Here is a 27,789-nt window from a genome sequence, read left to right as displayed (position 1 = left end):
TTTTTTAATAAAACTGCAAAAATGTCAACAATTCTGTGTTTTTCTTTCAATATGGGGTGCTGCGTGTACATTACTGAGAAAAAATGAACTTAAATGATTTTAGCAAATGGCTGCAATATAACAAAGAGTGAAAAATGTAAAGGGTTCCGAATACTTTCCGTACCCACTGTAGATAACTAGATGGTAATGTTTCATTCTTATAGTCATAATCTGGAATATTAAATATCTTAAGGCCAGCAGCTCTGCCGTGAGGACAATGGTTACACATAATACAACAAAGAAAAGATTTGTAATTTTGGTCTCACAGAGAAAGTCTTGTTTATGTTCGTCCTCCTCCATGTTTGCGACACTTGGTGAAGATTGTAGCCGTTCACCTGCACTCACTGTATGTTCACTCGTCCTCTTTCTGTTGCTCCTTTAACACACAAAAGACAGAGTCAAGAATACAAGAAAAAAGTCTACTAAAGTATATCACATGGGTAAATCGTCATTCACATACACAGTATTTCAAACCTCTGAATAAAAAAGGCTCTGTAAACTGTTGAATGGGCACAACACACTTTTTTTAAGCATATACAACATGTCTTTATTTATAGTTTTAAACTATTCTTTGTGATTGAGAATATCCAACTGTTCAAAAATAGAGGACTTTTAAGCACATTATTCTGTACCCAGGATGTGCATATTAGGGCTGGGCGATATATATTGCGATTCCGGCTAATTATACATGTCTAAATCAATTCGATGTTTTATGCACAGCTCTTCAGTGAACTACGGCAGTTTGATCAGTAGGAAGTACTGTTCGTCTGCTCAATCTAACATCACTACGTGATTGAGTCATTTATAACGTGTATTTGAAAAAGCAACACTCGTCTATCATCATTACTATAAGTCAACTTAATTAAAATTAAAATACCTGAAAAGGTTTGAAGAATCGCAATAGAATATGACCACAGGCATTTCCTGGAACTAATAGCTCTTCTTCAGTTATCCACATGACATGTAGGATGTGATGATATCCGAACCGAACAGTCCGCGGGAGACCTCCCTCGATACAAACTGCAAAACTCTCGTGGCATACCACAAACTCCTGGTGAACGGATGCGTCTGCTGCACGTGAGCTGTACACTTTTTCCCAGCGCTGGTCAGAGCATTCACTTTATCAGCTGAAGCAGCAGTGTTGCAACTGTTGACCACGCTCAACAACAATGTGATGATAGTGCATTGTGAATGGCCAAAATGCACATGGATTGACACAAAAAGTAACAAATTCTCATTGAAAGCATCAAAGTGATGTCTGATGTGCTTTAAACAGTCACATGACCTTTCAAAAATACACTGTTATATGTATGTGAGAGGGTGAGTGAATACTCATTTCTCAACATGTCCTTCAGAGAAACAAACAAAACTACATTTTGACATGTTATATGTGAGGGGGAGACGATCTCTTAACGCTGTCAAACACTCTTTCCAACTTTTCTTCTTGACAGTCTTTAATTGCATCCTTCAAAGCATGAGATAAAGGGCAATGTCTTTTTATGTAGAACTTAAACTACATTGACCAGGAAGAGCGCATAGCTGCGCAGATAAACAAATACAAGTTATACAACCTACATCGTCAGTAAAATGAGATTCTTGATGAGCTTCTTGAAGAGGTTTTGCTAATTATTGTATTGGGAATTGTTCTTGTTGTACTGTGGCAGGCAGCACGATGCGTGTTGGAAATGCTCTACCTAAAGCACTGCTCAGTCACATGACACATCATTTAGATTTTGCCTTAGGGATTTATCACACAACAACTTTATTGTCCTTTACATTTAACTAAATAGAGTTGAACACTGTTAAAAACTAATAAGAGCTGTATTTTTTTGCAATATTATACACTTAAATTAATGTCTAATAATAAGGTCAAAGTGAATATATTCTCTGAATCCTGCCTCCACATTAAACCCAAATGGAACCCAACCGTTGGATCGAAAACCATGAACCGAACTGTAGAACTGGTGTATCGTTACACCAGTTCTAGACAAGTCTTAGCTAGTGAGTTAATGTCCCTAAAATCGGATTCGACAGGGCAGGAATGGAGTAATGATCAGGGGTTAAATTGGGATTTTTTTTCATATACCGCCGCTTCGTAACAATGAAAATTGTAAAAAGCTCTATGTACATTAAGTTGAGAGTTTGTTATGTGCCGGGGCTCTGTGACTCTCGCGTTTACAAAGCTTTTATAATCTTAGTAATTGCGTGTACTATCAACAGGGGTGTGGCGGTCAGAACTTTGCATAGCTCCTGGTGGCTATACCGAGGGCGCCATCTCGGCTGTACTGCAATTCGCTCCTTAAGAAGAAGCTATACAAAAGACGAGGGAAGTGTGTTGGAAGATTAGCAAAAATTTTGAGCAAATATTCGTATCAAATGTACTTGGCTCTTACCCGTGCAGCCATTTCCAATATGTTGGATTTTGCGGTGGAGTAGACAAATAAGGAGTGCTCGTTTGGACGTCCTTCTTCTCAAGGAGCTGAACACTCAATGCTAGTGCATACGCAGTCACAGGAACCACTACAGTGAAAGCTGCTTTACTGAATGCGAGATCAGTGGGAAACAAAACGTTTATTCTTCCAGACTTCACTGTTTTGCAGGATTTGGAGTTTTTATTTTTATTAATTTATTTATTAACTGCATTCAAATGCATAGAGACTGTGTCTGTCCCCCGAATAATACAACCAAATAATAATTTATTTAAAAGTCAGAGAAAAAATCTTATCGTGATTAAACCAAAAGACAATATATTTAATCGTAAAAAAGTGTAAATATAATTCATCGCCTTAATCATACCCTAGACTTGATTATATCTCACGGAGCCGATCTAACCAATATCGATATTATACCTCAAAGCGACGATGTTTCCGATCACCATCTTATAACATGTAAACTGCGCACTGCAGAAATCAGTTGTATATCTCGTTATCGACAGGGTAGAACAATCACCTCAACTACTAAAGATAGTTTCGTAAAGAACTTGCCAGATCTGACTCCTCTAATAGCCTTTCCAACTAATATAGAATCGCTCGATGACATGACAAGCAACATGGCACCATTTTCTCTAATGCATTAGAAGCGGTCACACCTATGAAGTCAAAAAGGATTAATGGAAAGATCATAGCACCATGGTATAATAACACCACTCGCACTCTAAAAAGAGAAACGCGTAAACTGGAGCGAAAATGGAAACAAACCCAATTAGTGGTCTTTAAAATTGCATGGAAAGAGAGAGCAAGCTGTTACAAAAAGGCACTAAAAGCAGCAAAAGCCGAGCTCATAGAAAATAACAAAAACAATCCAATGTTTTTATTTAGTACTATTGCTAAACTAACAGACAAACAGACTCCACCTGACCTGGGTATTCCGCCGCACCTTGGTAGCAATGAATTCATGAAGTTTTTACTAGAAAATCGAAAATAATACGAGACAACATAGCTAAAACCAAACCTCCAAGTGTGTCGGAAGAATTTGTTTCAACCGTCACCCAAAAAGAAAAGGTAGAGTGTTTCTCTCCTATAAATCAGGAAGATTTAATTAAAATTATTGCAACATCCAAACCGACGACATGCTTATTAGACCCCATTCCGACTACTTTATTAAAAGAGTTACTACCTGCTGTAATTGAGCCCATTTGTAACATAATCAACTCGTCAATTAATCTAGGACATGTCCCAGGGCCCTTTAAGCTGTCTGTAATTAAGCCTCTTATCAAAAAAACAAATTTAGACCCCAATGAACTTGTAAGCTATAGACCGATTTCAAATCTCCCGTACTTGTCTAAAATACTAGAAAAAGTAGTGTCAACTCAACTGTGCACCTTCCTACAAAATAATGACATGCACAAAAAGTTTCAGTCTGGCTTTAGACTGCATCACAGCACTGAAACTGCGCTCGTTAGAATTACAAATGACCTCCTTATTGCTTCAGATAAAGGCAACATCTCACTCTTAGTCCTGCTTGACCTTAGTGCTGCTTTCCATACTGTAGACCATAAAATACTACTAGATTGTTTACACAATTATATCTGTACTCAGGGACAGGCACTGCAATGGTTCAGATCTTACTTAACAGACAGATATCAATACGTCCATTTAAATGGGAAATCGTCAAATCTTACTCAAGTAAATTATGGATTACCTCAGGGATCGGTTTTAGGACCCTTGCTTTTCTCCATATACATGCTGCCCCTCGCCAACATTATAAGAAAACATGAATTAGCTTCCACTGTTATGCAGATGATACTCAGCTATATATCTCATCAAGACCAGATGATTCCTTTAAGCTATCCAAACTGGCAGAGTGCATCAAGGACATAAAACATTGGATGACTAGTAAATTCCTCCTTTTAAACTCTAGCAAAACAGAAATATTACTTATAGCACCAAAATCAAGTAAACAGAATATCTCCGATCACAGCCTGTAAAATTAAAAGCTGCACTGTTACTCCAACAAATACAGTTAAAGACCTAGGCGTTATATTAGACGGCAACCTGTCATTTAAAAATCACATCTCAAATATCACAAAAACAGCCTTCTTTCACCTTAGAAATGTTGCCAAATTTCGAAATAGTTTTTGTGTTGCGGACGCAGAAAAGCTTATTCATGCATTTGTGACCTCACGGCTTGACTGTTGTAATGCTCTACTTGGTGGATGTCCTGTATCATCGATAAACAAACTACAGTTAGTTCAGAATGCTGCTGCCAGAGTTCTTACTAGGTCAAGAAAATACGATCACATAACCACAGTTTTATCATCGCTTCACTGGCTACCCATTAAGTATCGTATTGATTTTAAAATTATTTTAATTTCTTACAAAGCCCTGAACGGTTTAGCACCTACTTACTTAACCGAGCTTTTATCACGTTACGACCCATCATGCTCTCTAAGATCTCAAAATTCAGGACTTTTGACAAATCCTAGAATAACAAAATCCACTAAAGGGGGAGGAGCTTTCTCATACGTAGCACCTAAACTGTGGAATATCCTTCCTGATACAGACACACTCTCCCAATTTAAATCGAGATTAAAGACACATCTTTTCAACCAAGCTTTCAGTTAATGCATAGTTAATGAACAGCAGCTACGCTAATTATTCTCTTTATTCTCTTTCCGCCTCTTCCTCGGGATGCCATCCCACCATGTCCAGACGACCGACAGATGCCCATCCCAAATTTGAGATGACGCCAGATACAGCTGCAGACTGACTGACCATCCCAGCTCCATCTAAGGCAATTCCACCACAATTCAAGAGAAATATGACCATCGGACCATCCCAGCTCAGACCACTACATCCCCAACAAAGAGCAAAAGACGGACTATTTGTCTTATTAATGCTGAAGTTAAAATATTTGGTATTAAATGCTAAACTAGAATCCCATGTCACCAGTTTGAGTGCAGCTATGACACGTCATAGGGGATCTGGCCCCCGCGGTTGAGCCTGGTTTCTCCCGAGGTTTTTTTTCTCCATTAATCAATCATTGGAGTTTGGGTTCCTCGCCACAGCAGGGCAGTGTTGGCCTGCTCACCGGGAGACTGCATTCATTCATTTATTTAGAAATTAGATGTTATTTATTAGAATGAACTTACTCATTGTATAAATACCATGCACTGTGCTGTGTTTTAACTTTTCTGTTTTTCCTGTTTGCCCCTGTAAAGCTGCTTTGAAACAATACACATTGTGAAAAGCGCTATATAATTAAACTTGAATTGAATTATCTGTCCTTAATACTACTAGTTCCACTGGTCGGGGAAAGGGGTGTAGCAACACTTATTAAGTACAGATTTAAATGCAATCACCTTTCAGTGGAGAAATTCACGAGTTTGGAACAGCAGCTGTTTCAACTGGAACTGTCCGCTACGGTTTTGTGTGCACTTATTTATCACCTGCTAAATATGATAAGGATTTATTCAAGACGTCTCAGATTTTCTTTCTCTTATTGTATCGAAAACGGACAATCTCAGGGACTTCAATATCCATATATGCTGCCCTTCAACACCACTAGCAAAGCAGTACATTGAGCTGGTGGATTCCTTTATCTTAACTCAGTCTGTGGGTGAAGCTACTCACAGACATGGTCATAGTCTTGACCTAGTTTATCGACAGGCTTGTCCATTAGGAATCGGATTATAATGAACATTTGTATTTCTGACCATGGCTCTTTTTGTTAAATGTTGCTCTGCCAGCTGGTCTCTTGAAGAATACACCCGTTGACCGCTACGTCCGTCCTTTGAATGAGACTACAGCCAAGAGTTGAGGCCTTTGAAGTAAACCCTGCCATCACTGATGGGTTAGGATCACCTTTAGATTCAGAGCAATTGAGTGCTGTGTTTAATTCTCTATGCTTAGATATTATGAATAAGGTCGCTCCAACTACACCTAAAAGGGCTAAATACACGTACTCTCAGGCAGGCCTGTAGGAAAGTCATACGCAGATGGACAAATTACAGGTTACCTAGGAGATGCTAAAAGATACTCTGAGCACTTACCAAATTGGCAAGAACAAACTTCTTTTCCGATATAATAAATCAAACTGGCAATTGTCCAAAAGCTCTGTTTAGCACAATAAACTCTGTGCTAAACCCAGCTAATGTATCCCCTTCTGATTCGATCTCTCGGTGTGTCAGAAGAGAGATTGTCCCCTCCAATGTTGGTCTTGAATTCCCTCAGCCATGTGCAGATACATTTGACCGTTTTGATCTGTTTTGATCAGGTCTCTCTTACAGCCTTAACAGAGTTAGTTAAGCACTTGAAATCATACTTTTCGTTGCTGGATTCTATTCCACCACAGTTATTAAAAGATTTGTTTGACACTGTTGGCACGAGTATACTCTCTGTGTTGTCTTGCTTGACTTAAATAAACAGACGAGACATGATCGTTGGTTTTTCCTCTTTCACTCTAGGACCCGAACCACCCGACCTCTAGCCTGCTGGGTAATGGAGTTCTTAACCAAATGAACTCATAACATCACATCTTTCCCTCTATAAAGGAATTGTATTAAACCCTGTAAAACATAGCCATTTTCACTTTACTTGTAAATAACTTTTCAATTGAAACACTTTTTTTTTTTTTTTTTAGAACATTAAGTGCAAACTCTCTAAGCATCAAAACACAAACTTAGAATCATTTCAACAATCTATATATATATATATTTTTTCATTTAAAGATAAACATTAAGGTACATGTTGCTCCTTTGTAACGCAAAACAAACTAAAAAGAATTTAGCAACTCTCGATCAACCTCTGAGGTGGCTGAACATGTCTCTTAGGTCTAGCCTGTCTTTCAGCAGCTGGCAATTTCGACAGTTTGGAAGGTGTCACAGCAGCTGGTGATGCAGACGCTGCCAAAAGACCACTGTGAGTTAACTCTGTAGATTGAACCTTGTCCTGCTGAAAATTTTCCTGTGCTGTAGTGACTTTTTCAGTCGGCTGTAGTTGAAGATCAGTGCGGTTCCTTCTCAGAGACAATCCGTTCTCCGTCTGGATCCTGTAGGAGCATGGCGCAACTTCCTCCTCCACCTGTGCCTTTCCTTTCCATTTGCCAGTAGAGATGTCCCTTAGACGCACCATGTCCCCAGGCCTCAGCATAGGCAGATGTTTTGCCGTACGATCATAGAGCTGCTTTTGTTTCGCTTTTAGTACCTCCTTTACTTTTCTGACTTTATGTGCGCTTTTTGGCGTCAGCAAGTCCTCATTCACTGGTAGGTTAGACCGAATGCGCCTACCCATCAGCATTTGAGCTGGTGACAGTCCGTTCTGTAAAGGTGCACTCCTGTAGATCAGTAAGCTTTTCTGAAAGTCTTCTCTGTCCTGTGCTTTTTTCATCATGTTTTTTACTGTTTTCACAGAGCTTTCTGCCAAGCCGTTAGACTTAGGATAGGTTGGACTCGATGTTAAGTGTTGAAACCCCCATTCTTTGGCAAAGGCAGCAAACTCACTGCTTGAAAACTGGGGCCCATTGTCCGAAAACAGTTCACATGGGATACCATGTCTGGCGAAGACAGTCTTGAGGTAGCTGATGACTGCCTTGCTTGATGTTGAGTGCAGCGCTCCAACTTCTGGATAGTTTGAAAAGTAGTCAGTGACCACTATGTAACTCTTTCCATCACAGTCAAATAGGTCAGTTCCAACCTTGTAGTAAGGTCTGTGGGGAACCGGATGAGTCATCAGTGGCTCAGCTTGTTGTTTTGGCCTGTGGATGCGACAAAGTTCACATGACGCTGTTGTCTGGCTGATATCTTGGTTGATTCTCGGCCAGTACATTACTTCTCTCGCACGTCGTTTACACTTAACTTCTCCGAGATGGCCTTCATGTATCTTTTGGAGCATTTGTTTACGTAGTGAGGATGGAATAACAAACTTGCTCCCCTTCATCACTATGTCATCCACCACGGTGAGCTCTGCTCTGCAGTTCCAGTAGTCTTGTATTTTCGTGAGGCAGTCCTTTTTGTTTTCAGGCCATCCTGTCTGTACTGTTAGCTTGAGTTCTTTCATTGTTTCATCTGCATTTGTCTCTCTCCGTATTTTTTCTGTTCTGTCAGCTGTTACTGGCAGAGACGTCACAACCATGTCCACATATGCCTGTATTTCTGCACTTTTCTCGCTGTCTGCTTCTTCCTCCTTATCCACTGCTCTAGACAAGGTGTCGGCTGTGTACATGTATTTCCCTTGTGTATATATCATGTGCACGTCATATTTTTGCAGCCTGATTAGCATGCGCTGTATCCGCACAGGACAGTCATTCAGAGATTTAGACATAATGGACACCAGAGGTTTATGGTCAGTTTCTACTTCAAAAGCTTGACCATAGACGTATTGGTGAAAGCGTTCACATGCATACATGCTCGCCAACAGCTCCTTTTCAATTTGTGCGTACCTGGACTCTGCGCTTGTCAAGGCTCTGGATGCATATGCGACCGGTAGCCACTGCTCATCGTGTTGCTGCAGCAGCACGGCTCCCAGGCCGTACTGTGACGCATCTGCTGAGATCCTTGTTCTCCTCTCTGGGTCATAGTACTTTATCACAGGCTCTTGTGTCAGAGTCTGTTTCAATTTTACAAAGCATTGTTCCTGCTCATGTGACCAGATCTATTCATTCTTTTGTTCGAGAAGACTCCTGAGAGGTGCTGACTGTGCTGACAGCTGTGGAACAAACTTGGCGAGATAGGTGACCATCCCCAGAAAACGTCTGACCTCGTCTTTGTTGTTTGGTCTTTCCATGTTGTTGATTGCTGACGTTTTTCTCGGGTCGGGCTTCACCCCCTCTTCACTGACAACATCTCCAACAAAGGTAAGTGTTTTAACTCCAAACTCACATTTGTCATTGTTAAGCTTCAGATTCACTTCCCTTGTCTTGTCTAGCACTTGTCTCAGTCTCTCGTCATGTTCTTCTCGAGTCGATCCCCAGACTATGATGTCATCCATCATTGTCTCCACTCCTGGTATGTGCTCGAAAATCATGTGAATAGTCTTGTGGTAGACTTCAGGCGCTGATAAGATACCATACGGCAGACGAAGAAACCTGTACCTGCCCTCAGGCGTGTTGAATGTGCACAGCTTCGAGCTCTCCTCGTCCAGCCTTAGCTGCCAGAAACCTTACGAAGCGTCTAGTTTACTGAACCATTTAGCTCCAGCAAACTGTGCCATGATTTCTTCTCTGGTTGGTAACTTAAAGTGTTCTCTTTTGATTGCTTTGTTTAAGTCCCTTGGGTCCAAGCACATTCTCAGAGCACCTGTTTTCTTTTGCAGAACAATCAGCGAGCTGACCCATTCAGTTGGCTCATCTATTTTCTTGATGACCTTTAGTTTTTCCATGCGCGCTAGTTCCTCTTTCAATTTTTCGCGCAGTGCGAAAGGGATTTTCCTACAAGGATGCACAACAGGAGACACGCTTTTATCGACACGTATTTTGTGTTCTCCAGGTAGACATCCCAGTCCTTCGAAGCAATCTTTATACTCCTCCATGAGCGAGTCATGATCATTTGCAGTATCTGATGATGTCACTACAAACACTCTTTTGACCAGATTGAGCCTTGTACATGCCCTGAGTCCCAGGATTGGTTGTGCACTCGTATCCACGATCAGTAGCAGTGCTCTTATCTGTTGGCCTCTGTGTTTGAAGGTTGCAGTGCATCCACCTTTAACAGGAACGCGTTCTCCAGTGTATCCTGTCACTTTTGTTTTTATAGGATGAATTTTGCTTTTCACCTTCAATGTTTTGTAGTCTTCAAAAGATAGCAAGTTTACGTGGGCACCTGTATCTAGCTTGAATGGTATTATGGTCTCATTCAGTTCGATTGGCACAATCCATTCCTCTTTTTCAGTAGTTCCAGCCTGCACCACATCCACAATGAATTCTTCATCATCCTCTTCTTCCTCATCAACTGCATGAACTTTCTGTTTAGAAGCTGCTTTGCAACATCTTGCATAGTGATTACTCCTTCCACAGTTGTTACAGGATTTTCCAAATGCAGGACATGATTTTGGCTTGTGACTGCCTCCACATTTACCACATTTGAACTCTGCAGCTATCTCTCTCTGGTCTTTTTGCTTGGTAAATGTTTTCTTTTTTTTCTGTTCTTTATGTATTGCATGCACTTGCGTCTCACCTCTGCAAAGCTCTTTTGCTTGTGCTCGAGTGGTTTCCGCTGCTCTGCACATAGTGACACACTTGTCTAGTGTAAGTCCAGTCTCTCGGAGCAGCCTTTCTCTGAGTCCATTGTCCACTGTGCCACAAACGATCCTGTCTCTCACTAGTGAATCTCTCAGGGTGCCAAATTCACATGTTTTGCTTAGTGTGTGAAGCTGTGCTAAATACTGATCAAAAGGTACTCCTTGCTTTTGGTCATGGGTGAAAAACTTGTACCTCTCAAAGGTCACGTTCTGACTAGGCACAAAGTACTCTTCAAATTTTATCATTAGCCCAGCTAGCGTCAGATTAGCTTCATCCAGCTGAACGCTATTATATATGTCCAAAGCATCTTCTCCCATAACATGCAAAAATATGTGAGCTTTCAGTTTTTCATCATCTCCCCCTGCTCCGCTTGCCGCTAGATATATATTAAATCTTTGCTTAAAACGCTTCCAGTTATCAGCAAGATTACCAGTCAGTTGCATGGAAGTGGGCGGACTTAGCTTATCCATTACTGCACGTCGGGGTACCAGGATTTACACAGCCCTCTCCTGTTGCTGGTTGTCCTCCGATTCGGGCACAAGATCCTCTTCTACTTGTTCGATCTGTCCCACGTCCCCCGCTTCACTTCCACTGCCACTCGTAGCCATCACACGCTGTAGCAAACTCCGTTAGCATGTTGCGTTGTTAGCTCGTTTCACTCAGGCGACCGGAGACTTTTTTTTTTTTTTTTATTTATTTTCCCCGAGGCTCTCCCGTGGCAAATATTCCGTCCGTAGCTGCTCACGGCCACTTCTGACACCATGTGTTGTCTTGCTTGACTTAAATAAACAGACGAGACATGATCGTTGGTTTTTCCTCTTTCACTCTAGGACCCGAACCACCCGACCTCTAGCCTGCTGGGTAATGGAGTTCTTAACCAAATGAACTCATAACATCACACTCTCTATTGTGAATAGCTCCTTACCTCAGGGATGTGTTCCTTCCTCTCTTATACAAGCAGTGGTTTCTCCCCTATTGAAATAAACAGGCCTGGAGGCTACAGATCTAGAGAAAGGTGGTTCTGACTCAAAATCTCCCCTCTTCTGCATGGAAATTATCTCCTTTACAAATTCCAATCTGGTTTCGGAGCGGGACACTGTACAGAGACAGCTCTGTTAAAAGTGGTAAATAATCTATTTTTTTATTCCGCCAAGTCCGCAAAACGAGTTATGTTAGATCTCAGTGCATCTTTTAACACTGTATCATTAGATTCTACTAAACCGGTTGGAGTGTGAGGTGGGGTTTCGGGGAAGTGCATCTTAGAACCAATCTTTAAACTAAAACCTTTTCTGAGTTTGAAAGATCTGGAGACTGTTATCCATGCTTTCATTACCTCGCAAAAAACTACTGTAATTCACTGTAGGTGGGGATTTCTCAACACCAGTTCTCTCGGCTACAACGTGTACAGAATGCTGCAGCCAGGCCTTTGACTGGCACTATAAAAAGGAATACATCACCCCAGTGCCATCAGCTCTCCACTGGCTTCAAGTCAAGTTTAGGATTGATTATAAGATTATATTATGGGTTTTTAAAGCATTAAACAACCACTCCCGAATTTACATCAATGATCTCCTAGGCTCTTATACTTCAGCTAGGGTACTGAGATCAGGAAATCAATTGTTGTTGACTGCTCGTCAGTCAAAAGAGAAGGCAAAAGGAAACCAAGCTTTCTCATTAGAAGGGCCACAATTATGGAACAGCCTTCCCTTGTATATTCGCCTGGTTGCGTCTGTAGAAGTTTTCAAATCCCATGGTCAATTGTTAAAAAGTTTACTTTCAATCTGGAAAAAAGACTTTAACAAGGAATGGTTTCACTGTATCCAATTGACCACATTATTATCTGACGAGTGAGTATTGTATCTTTCTTTCGTAAGAAAATTCCCCCATGGTTTAACTATAATATACATGTTTTTTGACTGGATTGCATAATTACGACTTTATGGTTACATGATAAGTGGTGATTTTTGTAATGCATAGGCATTGTTAGTATTTACATGATTTGGCCATGTGTTATGCATGTAGTCCACTGGTATTTTTGCCCTTTTCTTAAAGAGTACCTAGCATGAGATCATGAAAATGACATTTCATGCAGTCTGTTATGTTGCCGTGTTTGAAAGTAAGCTGTCTGCCAAGTTGTAAGTCCGAAAGTGAATAAATAAAGTTATTTGCTTGTAAAAATGGGAGTCGTCTCTGAATCACACAAACGAGACGTGGATTAGTACACTCGCATATCTACGTCACTATACATAGTCCCCGCATACGTTTTGCTGAGACTTATTTCTCCTCCACCAAACACTGTTGCTAGTTCGTGATGCGTGTATATGTATCATGTCTAGAACCTGTGTTCTACGGTGTGAAACGAAGTCTTGTCTTATTTAAACTTCCAAAGGAAGAATGTCTGTGGGAAAATTGGTTACAGTTCATTTTTCAAATGATACCAAAGGAGTATAAGCCCAGGGTTTAGCTGTGCGAACTCATTTCACCGAAGATTGGTTTAATAATCTTGGCACATTCACTACAGGATATGTGAAACGACTATAATTGAAAGTGGGAAATACCAACTCTATTTGGACCTGTTAGCTCCACCGAATCACAACCTGTAAGTGTGATTATTTATGTCTGTGTTTAACATTAGCATGTAACGTTATTTCTGGGGTGTTACAGTTTGTTTATCTTGCTATTAACTCTGCATTTTGACATATTTGCCGCACGTGCACCTATATAGATATATTCGGTTGATACTAAAATCATTTTTCATAACGTTGACTTTCTAAAATGCTCTTTTTACCATAAAAACGGACAGATAAGACGAAATAATATTATTACTAACGTATTAACAGTATTTTAGAATTTTTTTTATTTTAAATTTATTTCTTTGATGAGCAAAAGCACAACATGCATGTTGTCACACTGGGAGTTTTTATGACAAGAGTTGTCACTTGACACTGACAAACATCCTGCTCCAGTCGTGGTGGAGTTTGTTGTGGATTAGCGTGTGAACATTTGTGAACACAATCCATTCTAAATCATACACATATTACAGACTTCTTCTAGAGGTCAATATTGGTGGTTTGAGACAGAGCTCCGCCAAACTTTTTCTAAATATATTGTTTATTCCTGTTATTTTCTTAATATTATGTTCTAAATTGATAACTCACAGTTGAGTATATTCCATACCAAATATCGTCATATAACGCACAGATACCGTTGTTTTATACGATCACTCGCTATCAGCACTCAGGCTGTTAGCATTTCCAGCCTTTAGTTTCTGAATATTGCCCTTACTACTTAACCCACTGTTCTCATTATGACACCACTAATGGCTTATGATTCAGATCTGTGTTTAACGTTACTGTAACACATCTCAATAAAATGGAAGGAAGGAGTCGGGAACCGGAAGACATTTTAAACATTTAATAAAATAATATACCAGCCGGCGGCCCCTCACGGACGACCGCCGGCGAACAAAACATAATATAAATACAAATACAAACATAACACAAGTTCGGGCCCGGTCCTCTCTCTTCGACGGTCCGGTCGCTCGTTCCTTTTATATGCTCCCATCTCCTACGTCATGGTGTATTGAACAGAAGCTTCTCTTTGTAAATAATTTTGATCTGTTTTGGGAGCGACCAAGGCTTTTCTGCCCAACGGGCTGCACCCCAGCAGCATTGGAGCGGAAATTCTGTCCAATAAAATCTCAAAGACGCTACGCACCATTTGACTAGTAAATACACATTTTAACCATGGTCTATGTTCCTCTCACCCAACTGTTAAGAATGTTAATGCTCCCAAATGCATAGAGACTGTGTCTATCCCCCGAATGATACAAACAAATAACAATTTATGTAAAAGTCAGAGAAAAAACCTTCTCATGATTAAACCCAAAGACAATATATTTAATGACCAAAACCAATGCCTAAAGTTTGGGCTACTTAACATTAGATCACTAAATCCAAAGGCAGTTATTGTAAATGAAATGATCACAGACAACAGTTTTGCCTTGCTGAAACCTGGCTTAGGCCAAATGATTATTTCGGTCTAAATGAGTTGTATAAAAACCATGTCATTAATGACATATGTGATGCGATCTGGGAAAACCTGTCGGATGTCGTGCTGGGAATCGGGAAAGACAGTTCACCTTTCAAAGTAAACCACATAACATGAAGTATGAAGGAGCATCAATGCAAATTTCCCGCTAGTCAAGTGTAAACTATGGCACCCAAAGTCTACAGCACCAGGAGTTATCACATCTCCGCTGCTCACGCGAGCCGGACCGCGATCGCAAAACATACAAGAGATGATCAAAAGTCCAGACACTATGCACATGATAAACAACGTAAAACTTGCTTCACTGCTTATTAGTTGTTGTCCGTCATGTTTGTTATTTTCCTTTTGTAGTGATAATGGAAGAGCTCTCGTTCTTTAAATGTGCGCTACACCTTTTTTCTTACTTTCGTTTTATTCAAACGGTTTAGTACAGTATAGAGTTTATAGGCTTCCACCCGGTCCTCTCTCCTCGTACCTTCTGTCAGCTCGTTCTTTTAAGCTTCCGATCTCCACTGTCAGGAATGCGGAGCCGGTGTGCGCACAGCTGATAGCCATTATCACCCACGCCCTCAGCCCCGCTCCTTTGTCTGACGGCTCTCGCTCCGCCTTCCTTGCTACATACCCCCATCGCCCTTCACAGGCCGGGTGGTACCACCGAGACTGTGCTTACTCCCCCCCGGGGAGCCAGTCTCGGCGTCCGCAGCCCCTGGGGGTATGCACCGACGAGACGAGAGAACAGAGAGGGAGGCACCATGAGCGACAGGGACAAGAGAGGGGAGAGAGGGAAAATCTGGTCCGGTACTGGACGCTCGGTGGACGCCTCGATCCTCCGCCCCCTGGCGGCCGGCGTTGGCTCCTCGAGCTGAGGGCAGCCAGCAGTGAGTCTCCCGTTTCCTGCTGCTTCCTTTCACTGCGGACGGCAGCAGGCTCTGGCCGAAGGCAACGACTCATTCGGTCCCTCCTGGATGGCAGCTCCCCCACCTTAACCCAGGAGCAGGTCAGTGAGCCGTCCGTCCCATCCAGCCGCTTGCGAAGGAAGCACTTTGGAAAGGACTTGAATATGGTATCAAAAATTGTTTATAAATTTGCTCCATGTGTTGGCTTTTCATAGATCTAATCACATATGAACATAAAAATTAAAAGATTGAATATATAAATGAATATAAACAACAACGGCTTAATTGGGCATCCGATATTAAAATACAAGTTCCGAGACGAAAGTACAGCGTGATGACACGTGTTACCACCTAACACGACCTTGCACCATAGTCACGGGTAATAATAGATAATAACAGATTGTTTACGAGCCTGTCAGTCAAAAGGACACACAATAAAAAAAGTATAGTGCAACCTCTGGTGGGTACAGCTGAAGATGCGTGTGCTGCATTCAGACAAAGAGCCGAGAAGCCTAATGCCCTCAGTTAAACAGAGTGAATGTAGCAGGGGATGATGAGATTAGATGAAAAGAACAATTTACAACTTTTTCGGGGTTAACGTAATTTAAGGCCTCATCCTTTTGAAAATCATAAGCAACGCTCTTTCACGGAGCCTTTAAGCCCTGGTCCATTTATCTTGATATTTTTTAAGTTTAAATTTCAGCTCAGTGAAGCACTTTAAGCACCAACACTTTTTCAATAAGTTATCTTGTAGATTTGTGCTTCAAATAAAGAACTTCGTGTTGACCAGATTGTTAGTTAATCATTTACAAGTACATTTTGCCTTTAGGGACATTTAACAAAAAGTGAACTGGTAAAACCAGATAAATTTTAAATGCGATGCCGTCAAAAATTTGGATGCACCTAACTTTTGTGCTTAGGCGCACCAGTGCAACCAGTGCAAAAAGTTAGTCTATAGCCCTGCATTTAGATTAAAATGAAAACATCAAATAGATGTCTGCCAGATGTACACTACAATGTACTATCTGGGCCATTTGGTCACTGTGACATTAGCTTGTGACCAAGTTCTGAGGACGTCTTGGCAACGTTGCATTTTGCAGAATTTTTTGTAACGTTCCAGCAATGTTGTAGCCACATACACAAATAATATTGTGAATTAATTCCATGGAGAACATTGTAGAGATGTGGTATACTGATCTTCAGATAACCTGGACTCTGATCATTTGATTAAGGAATCTGGTAAATGCTCTGACCTTTTAGTTCTAAAAAAAACTCTGACCTCCGCTGGTGCGGTCATCTGTCAATCTCAATCCAGCACGCGTGTGTCCGGGAAAAGTCGGGATGTTACCCGTTCCAAAGTTTTCAATATTCTTCATAATCACTAAATAATAGACTGCAGTTTTGTTTAAAATGCATTTTGCCGGAGACGGTACTCGCTGAGTGTAACGTTATTAGATTCAAGCACTGGAAGCGGTCTATGTTATGCGTCATTCATACACAATAACTCTTCTTTTTTAACTTTAGGATGGATGCAGTTAACTATGATTTAAACACATAACATATCTCTTGTGTTGTAACTGTTTTGAACTATCCGGGATGCTTGTGAGTGAAGCGGGTGCATTAAGTAACGCATGACTTTAATTAATGTAGAAGCGTCATTTTGTGTCAAGGATGTGCATGAGCAATAAAAGTTAAAATATGCAACTCTACTTTGATCAAGAAAATTTCGAATCGGATCAGGATCGATATCGGATGATACCGAGAATTCAAGCATCGGAATCAGGTCGGTAGGGCAAAAGTAGTATTGATCCATCCCTAATACAAACATTATTTTTTACGTCATGTCTAAAAGAATGATGGGAAACCACCGTTCGCACAGTTTTCTTCTCCTTTTCAGAGCGGACGGCCAGCCGATGCAAAGCATGCATGAGATACGTATTTGTAAAGGGAAATGTATTGATGGCACAGAAATTGCCTTGCAGTAGCCCTGCTATTAGCTCACCTTCCTCATCCGCCCAGACCCTATCTCTGTTAAGGAGCAGCTGTCGCCCACCTTCACTAATATATTAAACAGATCTTTGACCAGTGTGAAGTCCCTTCATGCATCAAACGCTCCATCATCATCCCTGTACAGAAGAAACCCAAAATCTCTGGACTTAATGACTATAGGCCTCTTGCTGTAACATATGTGGTCATAAAGTCGTTTGAGAGACTTGTACTAGCCCATTTGAAGGACATCACCAGAAATATTCTTGATCTTGACTTGCGGATCTCCTTCTGCCCAAGCTTACCCAGCTCTCTGTGTCAACCTCTACCTGTCAGTGGATTATAAACGTTCTGTCGAACAGGCAGCTTCTAGTGAGGTTGGGAAAATTTACATCCAGCACATATCCATCAGCACCGGCGCTCCTCAAGGATGTGTTCTTTCTCCTCTGCTATTTTCACCCTACACAAACAAATGCACTTCTACAGACCCTTCTCTCAAACACCTGAAGTTTGCAGATGACACCACAGTCATTGGCCTTATTCAAGACGGGGATGAATCTGCTTAAAGAAAGGAGGGTGCTCAGCTGGCTGCCTGGTGCAGTCAAAACAACCTAGAGCTGAATGCATCAAGAGAGTGGAGATGGTAGTTGATTTCAGAAGGAACCCTCCATAACTTCATACCCTCACCATCCTGGACAGCACTGTGGATACTGTGGAGTCATTCAAGTTCCTGGTCTCCACCATCTCTCAGGCCCCGAAGTGGGAGTCCCACATTGACTCCATTGTAAAGAAGGCCCAGCAGAGGTTATACTTCCCCCCTCAATTGAGAAAGTTCAACCTACCACAGGAGCTACTGTCCAGTTCTACTCAGTGATCATTAAATCTGTCCTGTGCACTTCAATAGCTGTTTGGTATGGCTTGGCCACCAAATCAGACCAACAAAGACTAAAACAGACAGTTCGTAGTGCTGAGAAGATTATTGGTGCCCACACTTCAGAACCTGTACGATTCGAGAGTGATAAACAAGGCAAGAAATATCATGATTGACTCCACACACCCCTCATACAAACTTTTTAACAATAGCAAGCATAGTCTTTAGTGGCAGCAGCGTAAGTACAGTTGAAAGAAAAAGTATGTGAACCCTTTGGGCTTACTTGGTCATAAAATATGTTCTGATCTTCATCTAAGTCACAACAATAGAGAAACACAGTCTGCTTAAACTAATACCGCACAAACAGTATACGTTTTCATGTTTTTATTGAACACAACATGTAAACATTCATAGTGCAGGGTGGAAAAAGTATATGAAACCCTAGGCTAATGACTTCTCCAAGAGCTAATTGGAGCCAGGAGTCAGCCAACCTGGGGTCCAATCAATGTGATGAGATTGGATGTGTTGATTAAAGCTGGTCTGTCCAATAAAAAACACACACCAGTTTTGAGTTTGCTGTTCTGAAGAAGCGTTGTCTGATGTGAACCATGCCTCGCACAAAAGAGCTCGATCAAGAAATAGAAGACCTACGATCAAGAATAGTTGACTTGCATAAAGCTGGAAAGGGCTACAAAAGTATATCTAAAAGCCTTGATGTCCATGTGTCCACGGTAAGACAGATTGTCTACAAATGGAGAAAGTTCAGCACTGTTGCTACACTCCCTAGGCGTGGTCATCCTGTAAAGATGACTGCAAGAGCACAGTGCAGAATCCTAGAGTGTCAGCTAAACACTTACAGAAATCTCTGGCACATGCTAACATTTTTGTTGACAAATCTACAATAAGGAAAACATTGAACAAGAATGGACTTCATGGGAGGACACCACGGAGGAAGCCACTGCTGTCCAAAAAAACCATTGCAGCACGTTTGAAGTTTGCAAAAGAGCACCTGGATGTTCCACAGCAATACTGGCAAAAGATTCTGTGGACAGACGAAACCCAAATTGAGTTGTTTGGAAAGAACACACAACACTATGTGTGGAGAACAAAAGGCACAGCACACCAACATCAAAACCTCATCCCAACTGTGGAATATGGTGGTGGGGGCATCATGGTTTGGGGCTGCTTTGCTGCCTCAGGCCCTGGACGGATAACTGTCATCGATGGAAAAATGAATTCCAAAGTTTATCAAGACATTTTGCAGGAAAACGTAAGACCATTTGTCAGCCAACTGAAGCTTAACAGAGGATGGACGATGCAACAGGAGAACGACCCAAAGCATAGAAGTAAATCAACGACAGAATGGCTTCAACAGAAGAAAATACGCCTTCTGGAGTGGCCCAGTCAGAGTCCTGACCTCAACCCGATTGAGATGCTGTGGCATGACCTCAAGAGAGCGATTCACACCAGACATCCCAAGAATATTGCTGAACTGAAACACTTTTGTAAAGAGGAATTCAAAATTTCTCCTGACCGTTGTGCAGGTCTGATCTGCAACTGTAGGAAACGTTTGGTTGAGGTTATTGCTGCCAAAGGAGGGTCAACCAGTTATTAAACCCAAAGGTTCACATACTTTTTCCACCCTGCACTATGAATGTTTACATGTTGTGTTCAATAAAAACGTATAATGTTTGTGCGGTATTAGTTTAAGCAGACTGTGTTTCTCTATTGTTGTGACTTAGATGAATATCAGAACACATTTTATGACCAATTTATGAAGAAATCCAAGTAAGCCCAAAGGGTTCACATACTTTTTCTTTCAACTGTAGACTAGTAGTTGTATAATACATTTACTAAACAGCTCACATAAAGTGACAAGACACAGGCAACAAAATAATAAAAATGAATATGTAATAGACAATACACATAGGAAAAAAACCCAATACATGTCAAAAGAGAACCGGATGCTATATTTTATGCATGTGCCATATATACAAGTTATAGGTGCTATAAAAATTGTGTAAGGTAATGGGATAGCTATATTATATATTAAATCAGTAACATGTGTATAATAAATAAATATAAGTGTGAGTGAGTAGTTTAGTATTGCACATATTTATTGCACAGTGCAAGTTATTGCATTTAACTGTTCAACTGTTCATGGGGTTGATGGCCTGAGGAAAGAAACTTGTCCTATGTTTGGCTGTTTTGGTGCTCAGTTCTCTGTAGCGCTGACCAGACGGCAGCAGTTCAAAGAGATGGTGTGCTGGGTGTGAGGGGTCCAGCGAGATCTTGCGAGCCATTTTACTCGCTCACTCTGGATGAGTAAAGTTCTTGCAGTGATAACAGTAGTCTACCAGTGATTGGCTCAGCAGTACGAAATATCCGCTGTAGTATTCGGAGTTTGTATGTGTCCCGAGCATATTCACTGAAATTGAGAGAGAATAGGCTATGTCGCCTCTATATGCAGCAAGTTTTAAATGACTTCATCGATCAACACAAAATTACAATGCTAGAGCACTTGAATTAACTTGAACGTTTAGCAATCTTTAAAAGTACGTCTCTTGATGTACATGACGCGGAAAAGCCATTTTTTTGTTAACAGACTGATTCGAGCCTACCTGAGCATGCTTGTTTTTTTCTAAACAAATCAAGTAAAACAAAATAATTGCCTTTTAATTGCAGGTCACTGGCATCGTACACCAAAATCAACCGATCCCGTGATCCCGGGACACCTTCCGCATATTTTCAGGGGATCTCTGTATGAAAATGGCTTTACTGAAATACCCACTAATGTCCAGTGCCTTTTGTGCATTTGTATGGAGAACTCATTCATGTGTACAATTGGCTTCAATTCATTTTTATTTGGCAGTTTCATATTTTGCTTCATACTTTTTTTCATCAAAGAAGTTGTGTTGCCTCCCTTGCATTCTCAATGCACCCGTTGTGCTTTTATTTGCCATTAAATAATTGAAATAAACAGTATTTTAAAGCTGTCCTATATGTCATTTAAAAGGCAGCAATATATATATAATTATAACCTAACAATAATTAGTTTTTTATCACCAGGTAAAATGGAGACGTTTATCGTACTTTTGGGGTTGATTTAAGAATATACTGTGTGCACAAGATCATAGTAAAAGGATCGACATCCTTTGTCATGGCAGAGAGTTAGACAGTTAACAGATCCGATAGCAGCAGAGATCATTCAGGAATGGGATGAACCGAGATGACTGTAGAAATGACGTTTTATTTTGAATTATGAATGACATAGAAATTCAAAATGCTGATGATTTCCCCCACATTAATTCTGCCATCGTTGTGCTGGTAGTACACCGACAGTTGCAAAAAAAAAAATCGGAATTTAGCCCTTTGGAACATAAACACAAATCAGTCCCGACTCCCTAGTCACCGGGATTTTCCACTCCAGTCCGTGCACGCTGTTATCAAGTCATAAACGTTTATATACAGCATATATGTAACAATACGGACAATGTATATGAACACAAGCAATCATTACATAGTATAAAGAAGAGGCCATTCTCATTTCTTAGTATAAAACACAATTTAGACCGCCACTAGTCGCCATGTTAGCTCCCTGAATCTTAGTGCATAGCAAAACGTGATTGGCTGAAGTTAGAACGTGGCCTTTTGGACAACAAAAGAGGAAGTTAACCGATTGGCTTGCGTAGATAGTGGGCGGAGTCCACCTAATTGTGGATTGTGCGCACGATTTGACGTTAGAAATGTTTCAAAATCCACAAATGCACAGAGAGCAATCCACAAATGTGTGTACTGATCCACAAATGTGTGTACTGATCCACAAATGTGTGTACTGATCCACAAATGCACAGAAAGCGATTCACAAATGCGCAGAAAGCGACCTACAAATAAATAAAATTAAAATACATTTGTAAATATTTTTTATTTGCAAATCTCATTGTATTTATTTGTGAATTACATTTATTTTTGTGGAACGTCTAACATGTATTTTTTGTTTCGCTTTTTGTGCATATGTGGATTTAAAAAATGTTTGTGAAATTGTCTATATTTATTTGAGAATCGTAGTATATTTATACAGAATAATGAAACAATTCTGATTCCATACTTAACCACTAACTACTAGTTAGCTCAGTGACAAATTGTGAAAATCTTTTTCTCTTTCGTTTGCTAAATATAGAATTATTCCTACAACATAGAAATACAACATCAATACAGTGTTTCTTTAAATACATATCAACATACCTGTATTATCAGCGGTGCTCACTCTGTCCTGTGTGTGAACCACAGAATACACAGTCTGAACACACCAGTAGCTAGTTATAAAACACACAATACACAATATAGCGTCCATTACACACATTTAGGAAACGCTGACCAACGCGTGTCTCATATTAAACGTGCATTCATCTGTTACAACAGAAAGATTTACACACTAACAAAACTTGTATAAACTCCATTTGAGACAATGTTAACTTGAACTGATGTTGAAACATGACACATTTACTAATAAAGAACATTATACGATAAAATAATCTGAAGTAAATGAGTCTTACGTCTCTTGTAGGTCTCTGATGATCAGACAGAATGATCATAAACACAGATAGCAGATATTAACACGCTGCAGGAGTGTTGTTGCATGAATGGGGAGAGAATTCATCGCTCAGTATGGCCGATCTAGCGAAGGAAGTCCCGCCTTCGAGTAAAATGAGCCAATCAATCAATTGATATAGGCTGACGATTTTATGGGGCGGTGCTTTATACAGAGAGAGTCTAGCCGTGATCCGCGCGTGTCATATGGAAGGCCAAAAGTGACAAAACGTGTCAAACTACCGCATTAATACGTATTATGCTTTAACAGGCAATTTATTTCCAGCAATTTATTTTCTGGATGTTTCCAGCGCTGTTTTACGTTCTGGCAGACGCACTGACTGCCCCGACTGAAGATCTAAAGTTTCCTCATCTGTACCCAGTGGTACACACACGTCTGAAACATTAGCCACTGGTAACGTATTAGGTCTTAGGGCTAATAGCGAATGATCGTATAAGAAATATTGTCTGCGATAATCATTTTGATGTGATACACTTAAGGATAAGTTTTAACCTAAAAATAACATTTAAAACATAAACCTTAAGATATATCAACAATAAGTTGGAAGGAGCTCCCAAGCTACCAACCCTATCCACCTATCCAGTCTAAAGTATATGGCTCAGTGTGCATCGGGGCAGGTTGGTCAAAGTGTGTTGTGCTAAACAAACATTTTTTTTTCATGTATTGCAGCCCCTCAACATGTAGGCTCAGCTTCTTGTTTATTGAGCATTATTTTGTCATCCAAATCAGCATGTCAAGTTTGTGAATCAACACAGTGTGAATAATCTGTTAAGGCTAAACATGCAAAGAAAATCGTCAACAAGAGTGGCATATATTAATTATACCTGAAATAAGACAATTATATTCTCTTATTGTTTGGATCAATGGCTATTCAAATGCTAAATCCTGGAATGAAAGTCTTAGATCAACAAGGAAATGATATATAGTCCAAAAATAGAAAACAGAATATAATATTATTTAATGTTACCTAATATTGGAGTGTTCCAAACCTCTTTACATCTTGCAAATAGAACGCATTACTATTAACATGACTCACCTCGCTGGCCTCTCCGTCTGTTCAAGCCTGACTGTATCCTTTGTAAGTGCGGTTGCAGTTTTGCCCAAAGCCGTTTTCTGAACGAAACTATTTCTCATTATCTTCTTCTGCGATTTCTCGCCTTGTTTTCCTCTACTTTAGTTTTTCCATCTTCCGTGAGCGTTTTTTTTAATCTTGCGTCTATGTCCGTCTTTTGGCTTATGGTGGCTACTGGTGTAAAGGTGTGTTGTCATGTTGACACTCGCTGTCATAATAGCTTGTAATCCTTGTTATGACTATTAATGTGGTTATGTGTGCCTTTGTTTTATTGTAAAAATTCATTCATCTGTAAACGTGCACTGACCTAGCGGTAACGAAAGCCTCGCTCATCAACTTCGCAACCTCCTTTAGAGGTGAGCCCTAACAACAATGTCGAGGAAGACTGTCATTCCTTATACGCTTATTCCATATAGTGGTTATTCATGATAACGATTAGATATGTAATACACAAATGAAACAATTACATTAGAAACAATAACACAAAGGAAATATGCATTTTAAACAAAGATGTGGAATCAGCCATATCAGAGAACACAGAACACCCAATTAATAGTGTGAATGAACATTTTATTGTCAAGTATGCTCACACGCACACAAGCACACACACACAAGGAATTTTGATTACAGCTTCCAGAGTACAGATATATTAAAACAGATAAAATGAATTAAAATAAACTCTCAATACTATAAATTTCCCCCTTGGTAAATATGAGGAACAAATGTTGTGAAAATAAATCTGCATTGTTTCTTCTTTTGGCTCCAATGTTGCCTTGAAGTAAAACAACTGAAAGTGGGGGGAAATTTCATAAAAATGTTTTTCTCTAATACAAACTGGCCACAATTATTATCCCCCAGAAATTCTTAAAAATATCTCATGCATATTCCTATTAGTTTACATTTTCTCACCACACCAAATTGACTAGACACATGACATTGTCCAGTCATGACTTCTTGTTGCACAGGATAATAAATATTTAGTAATACAAACCCCTTAATCATTCACCACAATGAGTAAAACCAGAGAATATAGTTCTGATGTGCAGCAAAAGATTGAGTGTTAGGATCAGCACAGGGACTCGAGAGGTTGAGGATACAATTTAAGAGTTTATTAAGGGTAATTCACTGACATAATCAGGCATTAAGTCCAACACACAGGTAGTGACTAGGGATGGGCGGATCGATCCTAAAGTATCGATACTTTCGATACTGGCACTGTATCAAAAAGATTGATTCTCAAATAGAAGTATTGATCCTATCTGCATTTTTTTGTGATTTTGGGAATTTTTATTAACAGTAGTTCGCCGTATATGATTGAAATATTTCCTTAAATAGGAACTGCAACGGGAACTACTTCCGCCGTATCTCCACTTGGCAAGACATTGTACGCTTGCTCACTCTGTTGACGGCAAGCAAGCACGTGCAGCACAAGGTTAGAGAGTGCGTGGCTGCAGTCATGACTGAAAGGAAAAGAAGCATAATCTGGAGTTATTTCACCCCAGTTAACAACGATGAAGCTTCATGAGGCGTTTGTCATAAAACAATATGCCACTACGGCAATACCACAAATATGATAAAGCATCTAAAAATAAAACACCCTAAAGAGCACGACGAAGTACAGCTGAGGCGAGCAGAGGAGGTAACAGAGACAAGACCCTCATCTTCTGGCTTGAGGCAGAGTTATTAAGCAGAATCCTTTCAGAGAAGCGGACATTCTGCAAGTATCAACCAAGTGCAAGGGGTGATAAGGTTATTTGAATACAAAAAGTCGAGTCACATTTATTTATATACTTTATACAACACATATTATTTCAGATATGAATATTTTGCAGTAGCCTAATTCAAGGGGAGCAGAATATTACACTGCATGTGAGTATTTAAGATAGACTAGACATTTTAGTTTAAACTAGGATTTTTATAAAAATATGTTTAAGTCTATACTTATTTCTGTTAGCTAGTATCTGGTGGATATTCTTAATTAAATAATTGATATATTATTTATATCATTTAAAACTTATTTATTAAATAAATAGTTTAAGTATCAAGTAATAGCTGGGAGAGATTTAATATAAATTATTAATTCTCACTGCCTGTAACATAGCTTTAAGAACTTATATTTATATATTTTATATTTCATAGATGACTCTCAGAGTGCATCGGCAATTACAAGAAGCATAGGAGAGATGATTGTGAGGGACCTCCAGCCAATCTCAGTGGTAGAAGACAAAGGATTTATTGCACTTGTCAAGACTCTTGATCTACACTACCAAATCCCAAGCCGGAAAAGCTGATGGGGGATACAATAAACAACATGTATGAAGACTGTAAAGCCAAAGTAATGGCAACATTACAAAATGTAAACCATGTGATACTCACGACGGATATGTGGACCTCGAGGTCCACAGAGGCATATCTAACTGTGTCCTGTCATTTTATTCACAAGTGGCAAATGCAGGAATTTGTGTTAGAAATCGACCATTTCAGTGCACAGCATACAGCTGACAATATTAGTGCAGAGCTGAAAAGAATAGCTGAAGAATGGGGCATAACTCAAAAGGTGCTTGCAGTTGTCACAGACAACGGAGCGAATATGGTTTCTGCAGTGCATGAGGCTGGGTGGAAGCATTACCCATGTTTTGCCCATACATTAAACTTGGTTGTCAAAGATGCAATTAAAGGATCTCCTGAGATCTTTCACCTGCTGGAAAAATGCAGAAGCATTGTATCATTTTTCCACCACAGCACAAAAGCCACAGAGAAGCTTAAACATACCCAAAGGCAGCTGAAGGTGACAGAACATAAACTCATTATTTCTGTTGAAACCAGGTGGAATTCAGTTTTCTACATGTTGGAGAGGCTGCATGAACAAATGGATCCAGTTACAACAGCCTCTGTCTACTTGGGATGAGTGACCTGTGCTTTACAGATGAAAAGTGGGCAGTTATTAACCTCACCATTGAGGTCTTGAAACCTTTTGAGGAGGCAACGAGTGTATCAGCAGAGAAGCACATTTCTATCTCAAAGGTCATTCCCCTAGTATCACTGCTTCTTAGAGCAACTGCTGCCAGTGAGCGTCAAGGTTGCTCTTTTGCCACAGAACTGGCACAGCAATGTCAGTGAAGATTTCGTGGGTTTGAATCCATACACAGCCTCGCTGCCAGCACCTTTCTTGACATGAGGTTTAAGCACCTGGCATTTAGGACAAAGATCATGTAGAAACAGTGAAAAAGCAACTCCTATCTGAAATGCAGGATGTCCACTTGTCCACGTCCGAGTCAGCTGCTGCCCCACTAGAATCTACCTCGACATCTGTCCTAAGGTCTGTGTTAGTACAAAACAGCAAATTGTGCCTCATCAGTGACTCCTCCAATGACACCAAGTACTGCATCAGCTACATCTAAAGGAGGCATATTGGAGGATTTTGACGTCCAGGTTATATCAGCACAACAACAACAATCGGGAAGCAGTGATGCTATAATTGAAATGCATCGCTATGCTGAGGAGAAAGCAGTTCCCCGAAACGAAGACCCACTAGTTTGGTGGAGAAATCATGAGCAAACCATCCCAACTCTCAGCAAACTAGCAAAAC

The 27,789-nt window shown here is 40.2% G+C and overlaps 1 protein-coding gene across 3 annotated transcripts in view; it reads right to left on the bottom strand.

Annotated features, from left to right (window-relative positions):
* Positions 1-23,182, bottom strand: part of LOC130411273 (histone-lysine N-methyltransferase PRDM9-like) — a 45,242-nt gene extending 22,060 nt beyond the window's left edge. The window contains exons 1-4 of one of the 3 annotated variants that reach the window (XM_056735747.1): positions 23,073-23,182; positions 22,762-22,832; positions 917-1,186; positions 306-415 (exon numbers count right to left, since the gene is read on the bottom strand). In XM_056735747.1, coding sequence (XP_056591725.1) covers positions 306-415; positions 917-960 — 154 coding nt within the window. In that variant the 5' untranslated portion in view covers positions 961-1,186; positions 22,762-22,832; positions 23,073-23,182. The remainder of the gene's footprint in view (positions 1-305; positions 416-916; positions 1,187-22,761; positions 22,833-23,072) is intronic. The other 2 variants (XM_056735748.1, XM_056735750.1) reach the window with 2 other exon arrangements.
* Positions 23,183-27,789: the final 4,607 nt, after the last annotated feature.

The sequence above is a fragment of the Triplophysa dalaica genome, chromosome 22, assembly GCF_015846415.1.
Source record: "Triplophysa dalaica isolate WHDGS20190420 chromosome 22, ASM1584641v1, whole genome shotgun sequence".
Lineage (NCBI taxonomy): Eukaryota > Metazoa > Chordata > Actinopteri > Cypriniformes > Nemacheilidae > Triplophysa > Triplophysa dalaica.
This window is presented reverse-complemented; position numbering and strand designations above follow the sequence as displayed.